A 23,977-nucleotide genomic window follows, 5' to 3' on the forward strand; every position below is an offset into this window, starting at 1 on the left:
CTCCGCCCACAAGTAACAACATGACATACAGTGACAGGATGGGTGACGATTCGGGTCGGTACCCCTCTTCAGATGATGGGTCCTGACCTGAAACATCACCCATCCTTTTTCTCCAGAGATGCTGCCTGACCCACTGTGTTACTCCATCACTTTGTATCTATAGTCTTTTCACTGACTAAATAGCACGTAACAAAAAAAGCTGTTCACTGTACGTCAGTGCACATGGCAATAATAATCTAAACTAAATTCTAAAACACAGCAGATGCTGCAAATCTGATCTAAGCAAATATAGGAAATACTCAGCAGGTTAGGCGGGGTCTGCAGAAAAATAATGTAACACTTTGACTATCTTGTATCAAAATCTGTTCCCAAGAGTGGAGAGAGCGCTTGTCTGAAATCAATGTTTGGTTACCATATGAAATCATTGACGAGACATTTTATTCCTCGAAGACTTTAAACTGAGGGAATCCTGAAATGTCCAAAAGCAGCACATTGGCGCAGGGGTGGAGTTGCTGCCTTACAGCTCCAGAGGCCCAGGTTCGATCCTGACTACCGGTGCTGTCTGTACGTTCTCCCTGTGACCGCATGGGGTTTCTACATTTTCCCTCCCTCCCTCCCCCACACTCCATGGTTAATTGGCTTCGGTACAATTGTAAATTGTCCCCAGTGTGTAGGATTGGTATTAGTGTACGAGGTGGTCGCTGGCTGGCACGAACTCGGTGGGCCGAAGGGCCTGTTTGCGCGCTGCATCTAAAGCCTAAAGCTGAAATAATCCTCACCATTTATCCTGGTCTTCCAGATGCGGACAACATTTGAATGCAAAAAATACTTTCCCCACCCCCTCCCCCCTCCAAATTTGCAATTGAATTCGCTTTCAACGTGCTGGAAGATGTCACAAATATTTACTTTTAATAACAAGTCGTTCCTGGCCCAGATCCACATTAAGATATTGGAGATGTGTGCACGCGTGTTTCGTTTGAAAAGGGGATGGATATTATGTTGTGTAAAATAGTTTTCTATTCCTAGACATACTACACGACAGCAAACAACGGGTTAAAGACGAGGTGGAGCGATATCTCTCGTTTCTCTCTCCCCTGACTAGACTGAAGAAGGGTCTCGACCCGAAACGTCACCCATTCCTTCTCTCCAGAGACGCTGCCTGTCCTGTTGAGTTACTCCAGCATTTTGTGTCTATCTTTGGAGTTAGAGACGTCTGATTGTCGAGGTTCAAACCCAGCCCCACCACCCTGCGCTGTCTCCGTTTGCAATAATGTATTTACTAACCCCCCCGGAAACATAAAGCCGCCACGTTCCCCGTACACCGGCTACGCTGCTCAGTGCGAGCGAGGCAAGTGAAACTTGAACTAGATCGCACGATTCGACCTGTGATTGCCCGCGGCCCCACGCCAGCCCCGAGATCCGCCCCTTGCAATATCACGCGTCTGGATAAAATGCAGGCTCCGCCTTCACCACGTTGTTCCGTTTCTGTTTTGTCAAACACAATATTACTCTCTTCCGCAACATCTGTCTCCCGATACCACACCCTCCCAACAGCCTGATCCGCCACCATTTTGTACGTTTCTGGCAAATAAAAAAAACCCTCGCACATCGCGGTATAACCCATCAGTCCTGGAAACACACTCGGCAGCCCGCACTGAAGCCGGTGTCTCGGAGCGACCTCCCTGGGTAGCGTGTCTGTTGCAGAACACGTACTGGAAATATCACTTTAAAAAAAAACCACCACCAGCAGCAAATCATGAGACTCCTACGACAAACACCGTGGATTTTGACTGGAATTTAATGTTTAAACCAGGACTGAGTGGTGTTTCCATTGAGCGGGTCGCTTTATTTCAGTGAAACCTCCCCCAAGATCAACGCGAATGGGCGTCCATGTGAAAATACTACTGTGAGGTTTTCTCCAGCGCGATTGGTGTGCGACCAGGGCGTTTCGAGTGGGAATGTAAATGACCCGCACGGTCGGCGCCGCGCTGGTTGTTTGCAAAGACTGGTGAATTTCCACCGAACGCCGAGACACACTTGGATACATTTCGGAACCTCGGGAGTGCTACACGGCGTTCCGTTGTGGGTTTCGCCCGCGGATTGTATCCATGTGGATTTCCAGCCGAACAGCAGCGAGCGCCCCGCACCCAGGACCTTTTGTCTGCCTCAGAATCACATTAAAACATCACCCGTCTCGCTTCTACATCTGGGACGCGGTTTGCGTCGCCCTGCCAGTGGGCTGTATTACTGCTTGTTGTGATTGCTGGATTTGGGGCTGTCTACTGCGCCATCTTGAGACTTTACCACCCCCCCCTCTTTCCAACCCCCTCCCCCTCCCCTTTCCCACCCCCCCCCTCTTCCCAACCCCCCTCCTCTTTCCCAACCCCCCCCCTATTTCCCAACCCCCCCCTCTTTCCCAACCCCCCCTCTTTCCCAACCCCCCCCCCCTCTTTCCCAACCCCCCCCCCCCCTTTTCCACCCCCCCCCCCCCTCTTTTCCCTCCCTCCCTCACCGAGCAGATTCCGGGGGCTTAAAGGAGATTTCATTCTCCTCTTGATCTGGTCTAGTGGGCCTGTTTTCAGGCAACCAGATTAAAACTTAACACAATTGCCCCCCCCCCCCCCCAATCTCTACCGTGCTGCAGGAACAGAACAAGAACCCCCTCGTGAGTGCTTTCTTTTAAATTGATAGATAGGATCGAGCATGAGTATCGAAACATTGCTGGAAGCTGCAAGGTTTTTGGAATTACAGGCGCAACAACAGAAAACACGTGGTAAGAGAACGCGTGGATGTAACATTTTCTCTCTCCTCTGACCAATGCGGATGCTTGTCTCTTGCACGGACTCCCAGAGAATCATGTAACCTTTCATTTATTACACGCGACTCCCTCTCTCTCTCTCTCTCTCTTTCTCTCTCTCTCTCTCTCTCTCTCTCTTTCTCTCTTTCTCTCAAGTGTAGCCGCTCGGATCTTACATGTTGTTACAAATGCCGACACCGTTACAAATTGAAATAATGTTTAAGAGACGAGAGACGCGATGATTTCTACACGTTTAAGAGTCGTCTTGCGATATTTGTGTCTTTTCGCATTTTGAACTGGTTGGGGATAAATTGTATCGCTCTTACACATTTAAAAAGTAGTATTGTTACAATATTGTACTTTTATGTCTTTTGAACTAGTCGGGGGATAAATTGCAATCTCATTTCAGGAACTGACAGGCAATTAAAAAAAAATGTGTGTAAGACTGCATAAATTAAAATTGACACGTGGAAATGTTCTGATGTTGGGTAATGCCGACAGATAGAAGCTCTACTGTATCACATGAGAGGGAGAAAAAAAGGCAATTTCCAGCATGTGTATTTGAGGGGGGGGTTTCTCTAAGAAGCAGGGCGGAGACAGACGTGCAAAAATACTGTAGTCTGCTTGCATAATGACGTGGCGTGGAGAATGAGGATGTCATTCGGTCGTTATTTATTTTTGGACGTTGCCCTGTGTGTGTGTGTGTGTGAATGTTAAACTAGCTGATGGGTGCCGAGTTGGGAGATGCATTGTAGTGGAGGGTGCGGCGGGGCTGATCTGATGGCATTTTTTCCCCAGCCGCGAATCCACGAGCTTTTGTTAATAATAGTACCAGCGGTGACGTGTCTGGCTCCTCCCCGCTGCCATGTGCGTCGGGGCAAGCCTGTCTCCTGTACATTTCACAGCAGTTTCCCCTTCACAAGCCTGTCTGCTGCTTACATATGTAAGGGCGTGCGGCGGTGCCATTCGTTCCAATTGAGCGTTGCTCGACTTTAAATAACCGCTCTCCCCCCTTCTCCAGAATTCAAATACCTCAAGTATTTTATTTATATATATATATATAAATATAAAAACATAAAAATAAAAATTTTAATATAATAGAATTTTATTTTTTCAAATATGTGTGTGTGTGTATGTATATATATGTATGTGTATATGTATATATATGTGTATATATATGTATGTGTATATATATGTATGTGTATATATATATATATATATATATATAATACTTGAGGTTTTTGAATATATACGTGTGTATATAATAGAATTTTATTTTTTCAAATATGTGTGTGTATATATATATATATATATATATATATATATATATATATATATAATACTTGAGGTATTTGAATATATACGTGTGTATAATATGTCTGTAAGACTTGAAGTATTTGTTTTTCATTAAAGACAAGTATTTTATTTATAGATATGTCTATAATACTTAAAGCATTTGAATTCTGGAGAGGAAGTGAGAGAGATTCAGTTTAGCTTATTATCACTGTACCTAGCTACAGTGAACAGCTTTACACACACACACACACACACACACGTGTGTGTTATAGGTGACGTCACCTATTCCTTTTCTCCAGAGATGCTGTCTGATCTGCTGAGTTACACCAGCTTTTTGTTTCCATCTTTGGTTTATCCCTGCAGCTGCAGTTCCTTCAGATATTTAATATATATCTATATAGACAGTATATGTGTGTGTGTGTGTGTGTATACATTTATTTATTTGCCTCTACCCAATTTGAGATTTGTAATAGAAAAAATCACATGTGGTTAAAGTGCACATTGTCAGATTTTAATAAAGGCCATTTTTCTACATTTTGGTTTCACCATGTAGAAATTACAGCTGTGTTTATACATAGTCCCCCCATTTCAGGGCACCATAATGTTTGGGGGCAGCAATGTAAATTAAAGTAGTCATGTTTAGTATTTTGTTACATATCCTTTGCATGCAATGACTGCTTGTGTGTGTATATATGTGCGTCCGTATATATGTGTGTATGTGTGCGTGTGTACATGTGCATGTGTGTATATACGTGTGTGTCTGTGATATGTGTGTGTCTGTATATGTATGTGTGCATATATACATATGCGTGTTTATGTGTGTGTGCGTGTGTGTGCGCGCATGTGTGTAAATATATAACTATGTGTGTGGGTTGGAATATATTATAATATGTATGTAGATGTGTATGCGTGTGTGTGTATATATATTTGTGTGTGTATATGTGTATATATGTGTCTGTGTGTATATGTGTGTGTGTGTGTGTATATATATATATGATTGTGGAAAAAATTACTGTGATGGTGCAATTAATGAGTGCTTTAAATTTGTTGATAGTTCTTCTCAGAAGAGATGATTAAAAAAAATTAAAAGGTGAAATAGCTTCCTTATTGTCTGACTTGGGTTGTGCTTGGCTTTGAAGTTATCTTGGTACACGTTTATAACTATCCATCTTCTGAATGCACGGAGGATTTCTCCTTCACTATAACACAACATTTGGAAGTAATTTTTTTTTACCATGTTTAAAAAAAAAAATCTAAATAATCCTTCCATTGTTGATATTTGTTTATATCAGAAAAGAAAATTCCCGAGCTGGAAAATCAAAAAAGAGATGATTGAGCATGAAGTGAAGGGACAGTATTACTCTCAGTAGAGGAGCTGGCAATAACAGCAAGGATACGAAACAGAAACAAGTTTTCAACTGTTTCCTTGTTCTTCTCCACCTTTCCCATAACCACTCCTTCCCCAATCTGCTGTATCTCATAAGCGATGAGCAGAATTAGGCCATTCGGCCCATCAAATCTACTCTGCCATTCAATCATGGCTGATCTATCTCTACCTCCTAACCCCATTCTCCTGCCCTCTCCCCATAACCCCCGACACCCCTACTAATCAAGAATCGATCTATCTCTGCCTTAAAAATATCCATTGACTTGGAATTCATTGCCTCTCCCGCAGCCTTCTGTGGCAATGAATTCCACAGATTCACCACCCTCTGACTAAAGAAATTCCTCCTCATCTCCATCCTAAAAGAACGTCCTTTAATTCTGAGGCTGTGACCTCTGGTCCGAGACTCTCCCACTAGTGGAAACATCATCTGTGGTGGTTACAAGCTGGGGTCAGACATTAACCCTTGCAAACCCGCACTTAGTTTTGTCGGCCATGGCGACAGCCAAAATAGAAACAAAGCTTTTCACTGTTCCTCGGTATGTGTGACAGTAACAAACTTAAATCTCAAAGGCGCGTGGATTGCCGTTCCTAGTATGTAGGTGAGCGGTGGAATCTTGGGGGAAGGAGTCGATGAGAATGTGGGGAGAATTAAAGAAATGGGAATAACATAGGATTGATGTCAATGGCCAGCATAGACTCGATGGGCCGAAGAGCCTGCTTCCTTGCCGTAATTCTCTAGCACTCAATGCTCACCAATAACTATAGACCATTGAAAACGGGGGTAAAAAAACTCAAATAATTATTTTACTGAAAAATATAGTGAAGCATATTATTAAAGTTAGACAAAGGAATAATAATCATATTCAGAAAATGATTTAAAAGAATCCTGCACTGTAGTGTTAGCACATTATTTCCCACGACAGTTCTGGAACTCACTTAGAACATAGTGAAGGAACAGGCCCTTCGGTCCACAATGTCTGTGCTGGATATGATGCCAAGACCAACTCTTATCTGCCTGCTCATAATCCATATCCCTCCATTCCCTGCATATCATAGAAACATAGAAAATAGGTGCAGGAGTAGGCCATTGGGCCCTTCGAGCCAGCACCGCCATTCAATATGATCATGGCTGATCATCCAAAATCAGTGCCTCGTTCTAGCTTTTCCCCCCATATCCCTTGATTCCCTTAGCCCTAAGAGCTAAATCTAACTCTCTCTTATATCCAAGAGTCTCTTAAATGCCTCTCTCATATCTGCCTCCACCACCACACCTGGCAGCTCGTTTGAGTCGCCCATCACTCTCTGTCTAAAAAACAACTTGCCATTCCAACTCCTGTTAATCTTTGCCCCTCTCACCTTAAAGCCAAGCCCTCTAGTAAGATATATTCCCATCCTGGGGAAAAAGGTTCTGACTGTCCACTCTATCTATGCCTTTTATAATTTTAGATACTTCTATCAGGTTCCCCGCAACCTTTGTCATTCCAGACAATCCAAGTTTGTCCAACCTCTCCCTGTGGTGAATACCCCTAATCCAGGCATCGTTCTGGTCAACCTCTTCTGCGCTCTTTCTGAAGCCTCCACATCCTTCCTTGAATGGGTGGACCAGAACGTCACGCAATACTCCAATTGCAGCCCAACCAAAGTGCTATAAAGCTGCACCATGACTTTTATACACTTGTTCTCATTGACATAACCAATGAAGGCAAGCATACCGTATGCCTTCTTTATCACTCCCATCTACTGGTGTTGCCACTTTCAGGATGTTACGGTCTTATAGGGAGAGGTTGAGTAGGCTGGGATTCCGTGGAGCACAGGAGGATGAGGGGAGATCTTATAGAGGTGGATAAAATCATGAGAGGAATAGATCGGGTAGATGCACAGAGTCTCTTGCCCAGAGTAGGGGAATCGAGGTCCAGAGGACATAGCTTTAAGGTGAAGGGGAAAAGATTTTATAGGAATCTGAGGGGAAACTTTTTCTGTGGGTGTATGTAGCAAGCTGAGGCAGCTGCGACAGGGGATATACCAACATTTAAGAAACAGTTAGACGGGTACAGGGATGGGAAAGGTTTGGAGGGATATGGACCAAACGCAGGCAGGTGGGACTAGTGTAGCTGGGACATGTTGGTGGGTGTGGGCAAGTTGGGCTGATGGGCCCTGTTTCCACATTATATCACTCCATGATGCTATGTCTGGCTAAAACTGTTGACACAGCTATCCAGAGAAGGAATGGGTGACCAATCTCTAGTTGTTGATGGGATGGTTCAGATGCCTGATAAAAGTACCCAATGACTTAGCCTCCACCGCCGTCTGTGGCAATGAAAGCCACAGGCTCACCACAAATTTAGCTTTGTGTAGTGGAGGAGACACAAGCTAAACTCGCTGAGTTACTCCGACATTTTGTGCCTATAGTTGGTGTAAACCAGCTTCTGCCGTTCCTTCCCACACAAACAGAACAGGTGGCATTGCTGAGCTAATCAAACAAGCCTCTGGAAGAGGGGACAGGTGACGTCACCTATTCCTTCTCTCCAGAGATGCTGCCTGACCTGCTGAATTACTCCAGCATATTTGTGCCTATCTTCGGTGTAAACCAGCATCTGCAGTTCCGTCCCACATGCTAATCATTTGGTTTTGTGTTGTATCCTGTTGTTCTCTGTCACGCTATACAATTGCGTGGGAAGGGACTGCAGATGCCAGTTTAAACCGAAGATAGACACAAAATGCTGGAGTACTCAACGGCTCAGACAGCATAGCTGGAGAAAAGGCATAGGTGATGTTTCGGGACGAAGGGTCTTGACCTTTTTTCCCCAGAGATGCTGTCTGACCCGCTGAGTCACTCCAGCTATTTGTGTGCATCTATGCTGTACAGTTGGTTTGTTTGCTAAGTAGTGGGAAGCATTAAAGTCCGTCGTACAGCTTTGGGTGACCTTTAGCCAAGGTCTGCTCAAGCGATGACATTTAGGTGATAACCAGCAACTCTCTTCCCCTGTATGTATGTGATAACGCCTCGGTTTACAGCTAAATTGGGGCTGTTTTACGGCACTGTGCTTGCTGTGTGAAGGAACCAAGAAGGGAAGGCAACTGCGGGCTATTGCCGCAGTCAACAATGCCGACAATGCCTTATCCTCTCCACCAGCTAGCCGCGGGTTGGGAAATGCAATGTATGAGTTGGCACGTGGCTATCTCCATTTTGAGCGCTGCAAAATGAAACAAAGAACCGCAGATGCTGGTTTACAAACAAAAAGACACAAAGTGCTGGAGTAACAACGGGTCCATTAACATGTATAGGAAGGAACGGCAGATGCAGGTTTATACTGAAGATAGACACAAACGCTGGTGTTTCCCAGCAGGTCAGGCAGCATCTCTGGAGGAAAAGAATCTGAGTCTGAAGAAGGGTCTCGACCCGAAACGTCACCTGTTCCTTTTCTCCTGAGATGCCGTCTGACCCGCTGAGTAACTCCAGCATTTTGGGTCAGGTGGCATATGTGGAGAACATGGAGAGGTGACTCTTTGGGTGGGAACCCCTCAAGGGAGCCGACCAGCAACGTCATCTATCCATGTTCTCCAGAGATGCTGCCTGAACCACTGAGTTACTCCAGCACTTTGTGTCTATCGTAAATGAACAGGATCTTTGATATGTATACTTGGGGGGAAGAAACACATGTGGAAATATCCTTTCTGTTTTTAAGAAAGCTTCCAAGGGATATTTGCCAGACATAGAAACGTGGAAAATAGGTGCAGGAGGAGGCCATTCAGCCCTTCGAGACAGCACCGCCATTCATTCGTCCCCAATCAATAACCCGTGCCTGCCTTCTCCCCATATCCCTTGACTCCACTAGCCCCTAGAGCTCTATCTAACTCTCTCTTAAATCCATCCAGTGACTTGGCCTCCAGTGCCCTCTGTGGCAGGGAATTCCATAAATTCACAGCTCTCTGGGTGAAAAAGTTTTTTCTCACCTCAGTCTTAAATGACCTCACCTTTATTCTAAGACTGTGTGGCCCCTGGTTCTGGACTCGCTCAACATTGGGAACATTTTTCTTGCATCTAGCTTGTCCATTCCTTTTATAATTTTATGTTTTTATAAGATATGCCCCTCATCCTTCTAAACTCCAGTGAATACAAGCCTAGTCTTTTCAATCTTTCATATATGACAGTCCCGCCATCCCAGGGATCAATCTCGTGCACTGATGTTAAGATGGTCATTCTATTGGTGTTTGCGACCCATTGCCTGCCAAGGTGCAACCACAGCAGAAGTTAACGCACTGTAAAACAGTGGCACGACATTACAGTTAACACACAACATTGAGCTCCACAAGTGTTGCTGTCTACAGCGCTGGATTCAAAAGCTAATGATGAACAAACAGTCACACTGTGTGGCATCTCGGAGCCAAGAGCAGTCTTGGTATCAAGGTTCTGAAGGGCAGAGGGATCTTAGGGACCAAGATAGGCACAAAAAGCTGGAGTAGCTCGGCGGGTCAGACAGCATCGCTGGAGAAAAGGAATGGGTGACGTCTTGGGTCGAGACCCTTGTTCGGACTCTGGGTTAAAATGTGGTCGGAGAGCAGGAGGAATCGCAGAGGGGGAGCAGCGAGAGAGGGTGCTGCAGAACTCTGATTGGAGAGAGGAGGAGAACTTATTCGAAGCAGACATAACTTGAGGAGAGAGAGGGTAGACAAAAGTGCTGGAGAAACCCAGTGGGTGCAGCAGCATCTATGGAGTGAAGGAAATGGGCAACGTTTCGGGCCGAGATTTCATAGTAGGGCAGACAAAATGTGTAGGAAGGAACTGCAGATGGTGGTTTATACTGAAGATAGATACAAAAACCAGGAGGAACTCAGCGGGTCAAGCTGATCCACTGAGTTACTCCAGCTCTCAGTGTTTATCTGCACTTGTTTCTCCTTATGTTTAGGTGTTGCTCACAGGAAGAGTGGAATTAATGAATGGGTGGTGATTGTTGATGCAAATGGACTTAATTTAGCTGCGGGTAGAGCTGCTGCCTCACAGCGCCAGTGACCCGGCTTCAGTCCTGACCTCGGCTGCTGCCTGTGTGGAGTTTGCTCGTTCTCCCTGTGACCGTGTGGGTTTCCTCTGGGTGCTCTGGTTTCCTCCCACATCCCAAAGACGTGTTTGCAGGTTAATCGGCCCATTGTAACTTGCCCCTAGTGTGTAGGGAGTGGGTGAGAAAGTGGAATAACATAGAACTAGTGTGTACGGGGTGATCGATGGTCGGCGTGGACTTAGTGGGCCGAAGGGCCTGTTTCCATGCTGTATCTCCAATATAAAACATTCACCGGTCTGAGTAAAGGATTGGTAACCATGGTCACTGATCCTTACTGCTGACCAGTAATCCTGCTAGTTTTGACAAAGTATTGTTGCAGTTGTATAAGACGTTGTTGGTGAGACCACATTTAGAATATTGTGTCCAGTTCTGGGCACCATATTATAGAAAGATAATGCCAAGCTTGAAAGGGTTCAGAAAAGATTTACGAGGATGTTGCCAGGACTAGAGGGTGTGAGCTATAGGGAGAGGTTGAGTAGGCTGGGTCTCTATTCCTTGGAGCGCAGGAGGATGAGGGGTGATCTTATAGAGGTGTATAAAATCATGAGAGGAATAGATCGGGTAGATGCACAGAGTCTCTTGCCCAGAGTAGGGGAATCGAAGACCAGAGGACATGGGTTCAAGATGAGGCGGAAAAGATTTAATAGGAATCTGAGGGGTAACTTTTTCTCACAAAGTGTGGTGGGTGTATGGAACAAGACAATACAAGACAATACAATACCGTTTATTTGTCATTTGAACCTCACATGAAGTTCAAACGAAATTTGGTTTCTGCAGTCATACAAGAAAAGAACCAAGACACACACCGACACAATTTACACAAACATCCATCACAGTGAATCTCCTCCTCACTGTGATGGAAGGCAAAATCTTGTCTCTCCCCTGCTCTCCATTCCTCTCCCGAAGTCAAAGTCAAAGTCCCCGGCGGGCGCTAGCAAGTCCCACGGCCACTTAAAGCCGCATCGGGCGATGTAGGGCCCTGCCCCGGGTCTTGATGTTGGAGCCCCCGGCGGGCGCTAGCAAGTCCGCGGCCATTTAAAGCCGCGCCAGGCGATGTAAGGCCCCGCTCCAGGTCACTCTCAACCCCGCAATTCGAGCGGCAGAAGTTGCCGTTGCCGGTGCCCCGCAAAGCGGTCTCCCACCGGGGACCCGCGAGCTCCACCATCCACCGGAGTCGGGTCGCAGCAGCACGGCACCCGCAGCTCTCCACGCTCCGAACTCCTCACGCTCCGAAGCCGGCCAGCTCCACGATGGTAGCTCCGCAGGCTCCGTGACTTGAGCTGTCGTTCCGGTTGGAGGCCGCTCCACGGTGCTAGGCCCCATCAACAACGGAGACCCGACAGGGAAAAGGTCGGGTCCCCGTACAGGGAAGAGATCTAAAAGTTTCACCCCCCCGCCCCCCACACATACACAGTCAAAAACCTACCACAAACTATACACTCAACAGGACAATAAAATAAAAAAAGACAGACGGACTGCAGAGGCCGCTGCCACGTCGGTCGCGCCGCCAACCCACAGTGTGGGGGTAGTTGAGGCTGGGACTATCCCATAGTTTAAGAAACAGTTAGACAGGTACATGGATAGTACAGGTTTGGAGAGATATGGACCAAGCGCAGGCAGGTGGAACTAGTGTAACTGGGACATTGTTGGCCGGTGTGGGCAAGTTGGGCCGAAGGGCCTGTTTCCACACTCGATCACTCTATGACTTTATTTTCGGCGTGAAATTTTAGCTCTGCTCTCCTTCCCACCGATGCAGCCTGACCTGCCGAGTGTTTCCTGCACATTCCGCATTTGTTTCTGACTTCCACCATCTGCCATGCTGTTGATTTTTCAGCCCTGCCTGGAAGCCAGGCGGCCCGTGAATGAACTGGGCTGGCTTCACCTCTGGGATGAACCGATCTTTAGGTCGTCAATGCTGCTGAGGTGGCAACCTGATCATTGGGCAACTTGAGAGTTGAGTTTAGCGTGGACAGCAGGGAAACCGACCCTTCAGCCCACTGAGTCCACGCTGGCCATCGATCACCCATTTACACCAGATCTATGGTGTCCCACTTTCACATCCACTCCCTACACACGAGGACAGTTTTACAGAGGCCAATTACCCTCCACACCCGCACGTCTTTGTAAACTAGCACAGTGATTCCCAACCTTTTTTAGCCCATGGCCCCCTTGGGATCTTTTAATTTTTCTGTGGCCCCACCTGACATTATTAGCGGAAAAAAGGTACTTCAATATTATAATACCTTCCATAAAAATATCAGTGTCTATTAATTGCACATATATTCTCTTTTATTCTATTCCACAAACATCAAAAATATTTCAACTACATTGATTTAAATTTATTAGAACTGCAATTTAGGAGGCAACAGGGTGGTAGCTCTGTGACCCCCTTCGTTGAACCTGTGGCCCCCTATATCCCAAATTTTTTCTGTGGGTTCCCTGAAATTTGCCATATGGCCCCAGGTTGGGAATCACTGAACTAGCAGACCCAGGGGTAAACCCATGCGGTCACAGGGAGAACCAGTGAGTCTCCTGCAGTAGAACTATAGTCGCCTTGTTTTTGATGGCAATCTGTTTGATGGCGTTGAGCTTGGTGGCGGTAAGGCCTTCAACATTGAGCTGCAGTAGCGCCAAACCTCGACAGTTGGCGGCATTTAACGGTGCCGCCTGGCCTGGGGTAGGCATGGCGTTTAGCGGTCTGCAGACGCGGTAAAGACATTGGTTTCGCTTTGTGGGCTTATGAGCCTGTAAGCTACTCGTGAAGGAGGCACTCTTTGTCTCCTGCGGAGAACCAGTAGACTGCACGCAGTCAGACAGCACACAAAATCACGATGGAACCTGGGTCTCTGGCGCGTCCAGCTGCGCCACCGTGCCGCCTGTATGCGCTGAACAAACGGGTAGACAATAAGAAACTTTACTTTGGAGAGACAGAGCAGCAACAGACCCTTCGGCCCACTGAGGCCATGCTGTCCAGCAATCTCCCCGCACACTAACACTATCCACAACACACATTAGGGACAACGTCACTGTGCCAACATGCCACCCCATGTCAATGATACGATTGTTCTATGGTGCGCATCAGGGTCGAGGTGCCTCAACAGAGCAGAGAAATCCTTACGCTTCCATGAATCAGTAGACAAAAGTGCTGGAGAAACTCAGCGGGTGCAGCAGCATCTATGGAGCGAAGGAAATAGGCAACGTTTCGTCCCGAAACGTTGCCTATTTCCTTCGCTCCATAGATGCTGCTGCACCCGCTGAGTTTCTCCAGCACTTTTGTCCACCTTCGATTTTCCAGCATCTGCAGTTCCTTCCCAAACAAATTCCACGAAGCAGTATTTCTGCCAGTCCCATCCTCTTCGTTGGCTAAAGGTCAAATATTCCTCCCCTCCCCCGCACTCCCAGGAGGTTTAGGTTGGGGTTTATTAAGAGGTGGGGCAGCGGTAGAGTTGCTGCCTCACAGCGCCAGAGCCCCGCGTTCCATCCTGACCGCGGGTGCTGTCTTTACGTAGTTTGTACCTTCTCCCCGTGACCCGCGTGGGTTTTCTCCGGGATCTCCGGTTTCCTTCCACACTCCAAAGATGCAGAGGTTTGTAGGCTGATCGTCTTTGGTGAAATTGGAAATTGTCCCGAGTGTGTGTAGGATAGTGTTAGTGTACGGGGATCGCTGGTCGGCGCGGACTCGGTGGTCCGAAGGGCCTGTTCCCATGCTGCATCTCTAAACTAAACCAAACCAAACCAATATGAACAGATACCATGATGTGATTTTTCATGTTACTGTTGTCTGAATCGATGTGAAGTTGAATATTTTGAAGCATGTAACCTCTGTAAGACGTTTCAGTGATTTTTGTTTCTCGCTCTTCCAAGTATCTCACCCTCTTTGGGGGTCTGTCGCTACTTGTTCTGCTTGTATGATGGATATTCTGTGGATAGTTATAAGTATTCTGCTTGTCTTTGACCGATCCTGGTTTCTCTCACTTCAGGTAGCCAGCCCTCTCTCTCTATCCCTCCCCCACCCAAGTCGCACCAGCTTCTCGTTTTCACCCAACAAACAGCTAACAACGGCCTGGTTCCTTTATCTCTGTTACTTTTTTGCATATCTTTAATTCATTGTTCTTTATCTCTCCACATCACCGTCTATATCTCTCGTTTCCCTGTCGTGTGACTTTCAGTATGAAGAAGGGTCTCGACCCGAAACGTCACCCATTCCTTCTCTCCAGAGATGCTGTCTGTCCCACTGAGTTACTCCAGCATTTTGTGTCTATCTCCGGTTTAAACCAGCTTCTGCAGTTCCTTACTACACATTTTGTCTGAACCACTCTTAGTTTAGTTTAGAGATACATTGTGGAAACAGGCCCTTTGGCCCGCCATGTCGCCACCGACCAGCGATCCCCGCACACTAACACTATTCTACACACGCACGCACACACAAACAACCATTTACAAACTTTACCGAAGCCAATTAACCTACAAACCCGTACATTTTTGGAATGTGGGGAAAAAAACAGAAGAAAACCCACACGGTCACAGAGAGAACGTACAAACTCCGTACAGAGAGCACCTGAGGTCAGGGTCAAACCTGGGTCTCTGGTGCTGTAAGGCAGCAACTCTACCGCTGCGCCACCATGCCACATACACATTTAAGGGCCTGTCCCACTTGGCCATCATTTGTGCCTCGTTTACACATCATATGTAAAATAGGTTGACGCGTTGTTACGTGCGATGTCGCGCACAAATCACGCGCCGTCTGGTGAGCGGGACATCATTCGTATACCCTGCAGCGCGCGACAACGCATGGTTACGCACGGTGAGGTAACCAAGCGTCACCACGCGATACACGTGAGACGTCGGGACGCCAGCGTGCGACGCCAGTGGGTCAGCGTGCCTACCCAATGCGTCAGCGTGCGTGGTGGTGCGCGAGGATTTTGTGCAGCACGAAATCCTGGAGCGCTGCGCGACACCGTGCGCGACTCCACGCCTCTCCATGCGCCCGTCTCGCGCTACCCACACGCTGCCCGTGCGTCACAACGCGACGACCACATTTTTGGAGGTCGGGTAAATGGTGCACAAATGACGGCCAAGTGGGACAGGCCCTTTACACTGTGTACTGGATGCAAGACTTGCATAACCAACCCAGTTCAGCTGCTGTTGTAATCGTTAGATTTTTATATTAAAAAATAGGGCTTGCTGTTTGCTTCAGACGCTAGCCTGTCGATTCAGAAACACATGCAAAATGACAAACTTGTCCCACTGACAGCAGTTAATCTCTAAAACAACATTCCAATGAGCTGCTGTTCAATAATTAAACTTTAATGGTAGTAAAGTATAGACTGCTTTTAGACCAAAGTGCATGGTGTAACTCAGCGGGTCAGGCAACATCTCTGGAGGATGTAGAGAGGCGACGTTTTGGGTCGCGACCCTTCTTCAAGGCTTGTTGTGGTGGGGGTAGGGGGGAGAAAGCTGGAAGAGAGGTGGGCTGGGGGACAAAGGCTGACAAGTTGGGAGAGTTGATCTGTTTACGCCCTTAATGTTTACGTCAATGTCCACAGACCACGGTGGAGGCCAAGTCAGTGGGGATTTTAAATTGAAGATTGATGGGTTTTTGATTAGTAAGGGGGTCAAAGGTTACGGGGCGAAGGCAGGAGAATGGGTTGAGAGGGAACTGGGGAGCAGCCATCATTGAATGGCAGATCAGACTGGATGGGCCGAATGGCTTAATTATTCTCCTATGTCTTATGAACTTAGATTATTCTGTTAGTTACATTCCTAGTTGCCTGGTACTTTTTGTGCTGCCATCTTTAGAACTTTAAGGCAGCACAGTGGCGCAGCTGGTAGAGCTGCTGCCTCACAGCGCCAGAGACCTAGGTTCGAACCCGACCTCGGGTGCTGTCTGTGCGGAGTTTGAATGTTCTCCCTGTGACCGCGTGGGTTTTCTCCGAGTGCTCTGGTTTTCTCCCACATTCCAAAGACGTGCAGGTTCGTAGGTTAATTGGCTTCTGTAAATTCTCCCAAGTGTGTGTGGGATAGAACTAGCGCAAGAGTGATTGTTGGTTGCCGCAGACTCGATGGGCCAAAGGGCCTGTTTCCTCACCGTGTCTCTAAAATTGGAACTAAGACCCAGGTTTTAACCTGACCCCGAGTGCTGTCAGTGTGGCGTTTGCACGTTCTCTCTGTGACCGCGCGGGTTTCCTCCGGGTGCTCCGGTTTCCTCCAACATCCCAAAGACGTGCGGGGTTGCCTTGAGTGTGCAGGGAGTGATTGCGCGAGTGGGACAACATGGAACTAGTGCGAGCAGGTGATCGATGGTCAGCGTGGACAAGTTGGCCCGGTGCACCTGTTCCATGCTGTATTGTGTTTACAAAAAAGGCCATGCCAACGTGCCCAGTGAGGTATCTCTCTCACTTTTGAGGAAGCTTAACTAATCGGAACATGGTACAGCACCATAGGAGCGGCACGGTGGCGCAGCGGTAGAGTTGCTCTCTGTGACCCTGTGGGTTTTCTCTGGGGGCTCTGGTTTCCTCCCACACTCAAAGACATACAGGTTTGCAGGTTAATTGGCTTCTGCAAAATTGTGAATTGTCTCCAGTGTGTAGGATAGTGTTAGTGTGCTGGGTGATCGCTGGTCGTGGACTCAGTGGGCCGAAGGGCCTGTACCAATGCTGTATCCCTAGAGTCTAAAGTGAAGTGAATTCTTCTGTGAAGTCACTTGAGCAAACCCGTAGAGGTGCTGAGACCCAGCCTTGGTGTATTTCACGAGTTGACGAGCAGAAGAGATCTTTAGGCTTTAGAGATACAGCGTGGAAACAGGCCCTTCGGCCCACCGAGTCCACGCCGACCAGCTATCACCCCGTACACTAGGGACAATCCTACACACCAGAGACAATCTACAATTTTACCGAAGCCAATTAAGCTACAAACCTGTACGTCTTCGGAGTTTGGGAGGAAACCGGAGCATCCGGAGAAAACCCACGTGGACACACGAAGAATGTACAAACTCCGTACAGACAGCACCTGTAGCCAGGATTGAACCCGGGTCTCTGGAGCTGTTAGGCAGTAACTTTACCACTGTGCCACCCATGAAGCACATACTACTCTGTGAAGCAAAGGGAGACGGAGAGAGCCATAAGCAAAAACACAAGTGAAAAATGAAAGTTATCGTGCAATGTTGATTGTTTCTCCCAAGTATTCGATGGGCCATGGACTGCTTTGGGTATCTGAAGATCATTGTTGAGAGACTGAGCTTGTAGCTTGCTACTTCTGGACATGATGGGCTGAATGGCCTAATTCTACTCCTATTCCTTATGACCTTACGCCCTTAACTTTGACTTTGACTCTGACATCGGGGGGGAGAGTGCAGTGGAGAGATAAGTTTTTTTGGCCTTCCATCACAGCAATGTGATGGATGTTTATGTAAATTATGTTGTGTCTTGGGTCTATTTGTTTGTAATGTATGGCTGCAGAAACGACATTTCGTTTGGACCTCAAGGGGTCCAAATGACAATAAATTGAATTGTATTGTATTGTATTGTATTGTGTATTGTATTAAGTCAAGGCACAAATAGACTAGACCTGTCAGAACCTTTCCCCCAGGGTGGAAATGTCATATATTAAAGGGCAAAGCTTGGAGGTGAAGGGAGCAAAGTTTCAAGGAGATGTGCGGGGCAGGTATTTTCTCACAGAGGGTGGTGGGTGCCTGGAACGCGCTGCCGGGGGTGGTGTTGGGGGCAGATACGATAGTGGTGTTCAGGAGATGTTTGGATGGGCACTTGGATATGGAGGGATATGGATTACGTGCATGCGGACAAGCGTTGGTCTCGGCGTCATGTCCGGCACAGACATTGTGGGCCAAAGGGCCTGTTCCCACACGCTGCTGTTTTGGTGTTGCTCGTTTCGTGCTTCAGCCTGAATGTCAGAAAAACAGCGGCGTCAACATTGCAGCCGTCAGAATGTAACCACATTGCCTTTCAGTTTCAGTCACGTAACCACCTCCGTCCATGAGAGCAACTCTTCAGCTCGCCACCGGTTGTGATCATGTGTTCTGAGCCCCACTCAGTAGTGGTGTCCGAAACGGAACAGCTAATCTTTCAAAAGCACAGGGTCTGTTTTCATCGTCAATTGGGCAAATAAAAATCAAAAAGCCCTGTTTAGTCAGTAACAGATCCCCTCGCCCTGGCTTCCGTGTTTGCTAAAACATTGAGCAATGAGCAGGTTCAGAAACTTGGGAGGGAGCCAAGTCTTGTTATGCAGCACACAATTAAAGTTACAGAGAGAATTACATCCAGGAGCTGCGGCAATGAGTGGCTCCAGACATGGACTTTAAGATCCTCAAATTGACTCGTATTTATTTACTTTTGTAACATGGCATATCCTCTGAATTTGTGGTGAATTTGTTGCCACAGACGGCTGTGGAGGCCAAGTCATTGGGTATTTTTAAAATGCAGATTGATAAGTTCTTGATTAGTAAGTGTGTCAAAGGTTAAGAGTAGAAGGCAGGAGAATGGGGTTGAGAGGGCAACATGGATGGGCCATGACTGTATGGCGGAGCAGACTCAATGGGCCGAATGGCCTAATTCTGCTCCTATGTCTTATGAACGTGTGAATTTGGGGCCGGCTTTAAATCCTGTGGGATTGCCTTTACGTACAATGGGTATGTTGTCAGTCGATAATCCCGACATTGAGTGAAAGGTTCATGTTGAACGAGTTTGACTCCAGGAAAGGTTCGCCCATTATTCTTAGAAATACTGGATCCTTCCCAATTACCTGAGGGAGAAGGTGGGGCCTCTGTTCGATGGAGACCCAAGGAACTGCAGCCGCTGGTTTACAAAAGAAAGACACAAAGTGCTGGAGTAACTCGGCGTGCCAGGCAGCATCTCTGGAGGACATGGTTGGATGACGTTTCGGGTCGGGACCCTTTTTCAGACTGAGAAGGATCCTGACCCGAAGCGTCGCCTATCCTTGTCCTCCAGAGATGCTGCCTGAGTCGCTGAGTTACTCCAGCACATTGTGTCCTACACAAGGTTGCAGCATCTGCAGTTCCAGCTATAAGTGGAGCAGGAGATAATCCAGAGACTTGATTTCCTGCCATTTGTTGGTCTGCTGAGCTCAATCTATGTTATTGAATGTTTAATCTTTTAAAATCTCAATGCAGGACATCACTTCTGATATGATCTGAGGTCAGGTGAAGTGACATTGAGGTCATGGTATTTGTCTAATACTTCTTATGCCTAATTAAAGCAAATATGCTTTGTATACCAATTTTCTCAATTATTATGAGCAGAATACTTATCACTAACACTCTGCCAGTCAATGAGTTGATGGTTGATTTTGAGGGTTTAGTTTGGAGATACAGCACGGAAACAGGCCCTTCAGCCCATCGAGTCCTCACCGACCAGCGCACTAGTGCCCGCACACTAACACTATCCAACGCACACTTAGGACAATTTACATTTATACCGAGCCAATTACCCTACAAACCTGTACGTCTTTGGAGTGTGGGAGGAAATCTCGGAGAAAACCCAGGTGGTCACGGGGAGAACGTACAAACTCCGTACAGACAGCACCCCTAGTCTGGATCGGAACCGGGTCTCTGGCGCTGTAATGCCCCTGTCCCACTTACGCCCCTGTCCCACTTAGGAAACCTGAACAGAAACCTCTGGAGACTTTGCGCCCCACCCAAGGTTTCCGTGCGGTTCCTGGAGGTTTTTGGTCACTCTCCCTACCTGCTTCCACCACCTGCAACCTCCGGGAACCGCACGGAAACCTTGGGTGGGGCGCAAAGTCTCAAGAGGGTTCCGTTCGGTTTCCTAAGTGGGACAGGGGCATAAAGGCAGCAACTCTACCGCTGCGCCACCTGTGCTGCCCATGTGGAACATAAGGCTCATAGCAGTCGATGCAAACAACGTCAATTTATCCAGTAAATAATTTATTTATTGCGACTTCTCCCAGTAACTGCAGGATATTTTATTAAAAAGGAACAATGATTAAAAGGCCGTGATATGTTACGTGTGTAAAATCAAGTTTAGTTTATTGTCACATTTTTTTAATTGCTGGTTTAAACCGAAGATAGACACAAAATGCTGGAGTAACTCAGCAGGTCAGGCAGCATTTCTGGAGAGAAGGAATGGGTGACGTTTGTTGTCGTTTGCACGTACGGTGAGGTACAGGCACAATGAAAGTCGTGCTTGCAGCAGCATCGCAGACTCGGACAACTCACAGAAAGCATTAAGGCGGAACAAAAACAAGACAAATACAAAAAAAAACCCAACAACAATAAGTAGAAATACGGCACGGGGCACAGCGGTTGGGTTGCTGCCACACAGCGCCGGAGACCCACGTTCGGTCCTGACCACGGGTGCTGTCTGTACGGAGTTTGTACTTTCTCGTGTTTAAGAAGGAACTGCAGATGCTGGAATATCCAAGGTAGACAGAAGTGCTGGAGAAACTCAGCGGGTGCAGCAGCATCGATGGAGCGAAGGAAATAGGCAACGTTTCGTCCCGAAACGTTGCCTATTTCCTTCGCTCCATAGATGTTGCTGCACCCGCTGAGTTTCTCCAGCACTTTTGTCTACCTTTGTACTTTCTCTTTGTGACCTGCGTGGGTTATCTCCGGGTGCTCCGGTTTCCTCCCACACTCCAAAGGCGTGCAGGTTTGTAGGTTAATGGGATTCGGTAACATTGTAAATTGTCCCTAGTGTGTGTAGGATAGTGCTAGTGTGCATGTGGGTCGCTGTTCGGCGCGGACTTGGTGGGCCAAAGGGCCTGTTTCCGCGCTGTGTCTCTAAATTAAACCAAACTAAGCTTAAACCAAAACAGAATTAGAAAGCAAGTCCATGGTGTGCAAGAGGTGTCTGTATGTAGTGTTCCGTTGCCGAGGTAGGATTAGGGTCGTACAGGTTGGCTCAAGAGCCTGATGGCTGTAAGAGAGTGGCAGTTCCTGAACCTGGTGGTGTGGGACTTCAGGCTTCCAGCGTTGGCAGTGGGAAGAGGGCACGACCTGGATGGTGGGCATCCTTGATGGTGGATGCCGTCGCCTTGAGGCAGTGTCTGGTGTCGATGGTGGGAGGGCTGTGCCCGTGATGGACCACCACTCTCGGCAGCCTCTAGCCTTCCTGTGTGTTGGTATTGCCATAACAGGCCGTGATGCAACACTAGCACTATCCTACACATACACTAGAGTCAGGATATGTTCTACAGTGCATCTGTGGGCATTTGTGAGAGTGTTCAGTGAGATGCCAAATCTCTATCAACTTCAAAGTAGACATACTGGTGCACCTGCTTCACAGAAACATAGAAATTAGGTGCAGGAGTAGGCCATTTGGCCCTTCGAGCCTGCACCGCCATTCAATATGATCATGGCTGATCATCCAACTCAGTATCCTGTACATGTCCATGTCCATGTGCGTGAGGCTTGGAGCCCATCATCTGACATGTTAAAACCCACGTATTTGAAACTGGCAACTCTCTCATCCATTGACTCGCCAACTGGAACAAGAACTCGTGACTTCCCTTTGTTCCATGGTTAATTTCTTGCTTTAGGTTTCGGTTCATTCCTGTCACGTGTGCTGAGGTACAGTGAAATACTTTTGCATGTTATTGTCTTGCGTGTTATCCAATCTAATCGGATAGTACTATATACATAATCAAAATCAAGTCACACTCAAGTACAATAGGTTGAGCAAAGGGGAAGGTACAGAGTGCAGAATATAGTTCATAAGGTCATAAGTAATAGGAGCAGAATTAGGCCATTCGGCCCATCTAGTCTATTCCACCATTCAATCATGGCTGATCTATCCCTCCCTCTTAACCCCATTCTCCTGCCTTCTCTCCATAACCCCTGACACCCGTACTAATCAAGAATCTATCCATCTGTGCCATAAAAATATCAATTGCCTTGGCCCCCACAGTCTTCTGTGGCAAAGGATTCCACAGATTCACCACCCAGATTAAATAAGTTCCTCCTCATCTCCTTCCTAAAGGAATGTCCTTTAATTCTGACACTATGACCCCCCCCTCATCCTAGACTCTCCCACTAGTGGAAACATCCTCTCCACATCCACTCTATCCAAGCCTTTCACGTTTTGCAAGTACATGCCCAGTCATCATACGTTAACCCAACCATCACTGGGATCATTCTTGTAAAGCTCCTCTGAACCCTCTCCAGAGCCAGCACATCCTGCCTCCGATATAGTTCTCAGCATGGTAGCACACCAGTACAAGAGACAAAGTCCAATGTCCGCAATGGGGTAGAGGTGAATCTGACAGTAGTACCCTAGCTTCTGGAGGGACTGTTCATAAGCCTGATAACAGAGGGGAAGAAGCTGTTCCTGAGTCTGGTGGTGCGCGCTGGAGAGGAAGGAATGACCGGGGTCAAGTGCGTGGACAAGTGTGAAGTGATGTTATTTGGGAAGTTAAACCCAGGGCAGGGTTTATACACAGTAAATAGCCGGACATTGGCAGTGTAGTTAAATATCGAGATCTTGTGCATAGTTCCCTGAAGTAGCAGCGCCTATAGACCAGGTGGATGTAAGGCCTTCATCAGCTGAAACATCAAACATGGGATGGTACTGTACACGAACAGGCCCTTCAGCCCACAATGTCTGTGCTGAGCATGATGCCAACACATACTATTACCTGCCTGCACATGACCATATCTTTGTGCCCAGTTGCTTAAATACTACTTTTATTTAGTTTGGAGATACAGCGTGGAAACGGGGCCTTCTGCTCAGCGAGTCTGCGCGACCGACCGGCGCATTAGCGCTACCCGACACACACTAGCGACAATTTTCTTCATTTATACGAAGCCAATTGGCCTACAAACCTGTGCGTCAACCAGGTTTGTAGGGGAAAATGTACAAACTCCGTAAAGACAAGCACCCGTAGTCAGGATCGAACCCGGATCTCTGGCGCTGTAAGGCAGCAACTCTAACGCTACGCCACTACTGTTGTATCTGCCTCTACCACCACCCCTGGCAACCACTCATCACCCTCTGTGCAGCAAGCAAACTTGCCCCGCACTTTACCTTCATGCTTTACCCGTCTCACCCCAGAGTTAGTCCCTCTCGTATTTGATATTTCCATCCTGGGAAATGTAACGAGTCCAAGAGTCATGTTACAGCTGCACAAAACAAGGATTAAATCACAGATAGACTCGGGGTCAGGCAGGAAAGGAATAGGTGATGTTTCGGGTCGAGTTCCTTCTTCTGACCTGAAACGTCACTTATTGCTTTTCTCCAGAGAAGCTGCCTGTCCTGCTGAGTTACTCCAGCATTTTGTGTCTCATCTTCGGTGTAAACCAGCATCTGCAGTTCCTTGCTATACGTTGGTTAGACCACGCTTGTAGTGTTGTGTGCAGTTCTGGTCACCACATTACAGGGAAGATGTAATTAAGCTGAAAGGCGCTGCCTGGATTGGAGGGATTGGAAAGGCTTGGACTGTTTTCCCTGG

The 23,977-nt window shown here is 47.3% G+C and overlaps 1 protein-coding gene across 1 annotated transcript in view; it reads left to right on the plus strand.

Moving 5' to 3' along the window:
- The first annotated feature begins 2,498 nt into the window (after positions 1-2,498).
- Positions 2,499-23,977, plus strand: part of mnt (MAX network transcriptional repressor) — a 112,956-nt gene continuing 91,477 nt past the window's right edge. Inside the window, exon 1 of the mRNA XM_033045655.1 lies at positions 2,499-2,773. Coding sequence (XP_032901546.1) covers positions 2,704-2,773 — 70 coding nt within the window. The 5' untranslated portion in view covers positions 2,499-2,703. The remainder of the gene's footprint in view (positions 2,774-23,977) is intronic.

This window comes from Amblyraja radiata, chromosome 28 (assembly GCF_010909765.2).
Source record: "Amblyraja radiata isolate CabotCenter1 chromosome 28, sAmbRad1.1.pri, whole genome shotgun sequence".
Lineage (NCBI taxonomy): Eukaryota > Metazoa > Chordata > Chondrichthyes > Rajiformes > Rajidae > Amblyraja > Amblyraja radiata.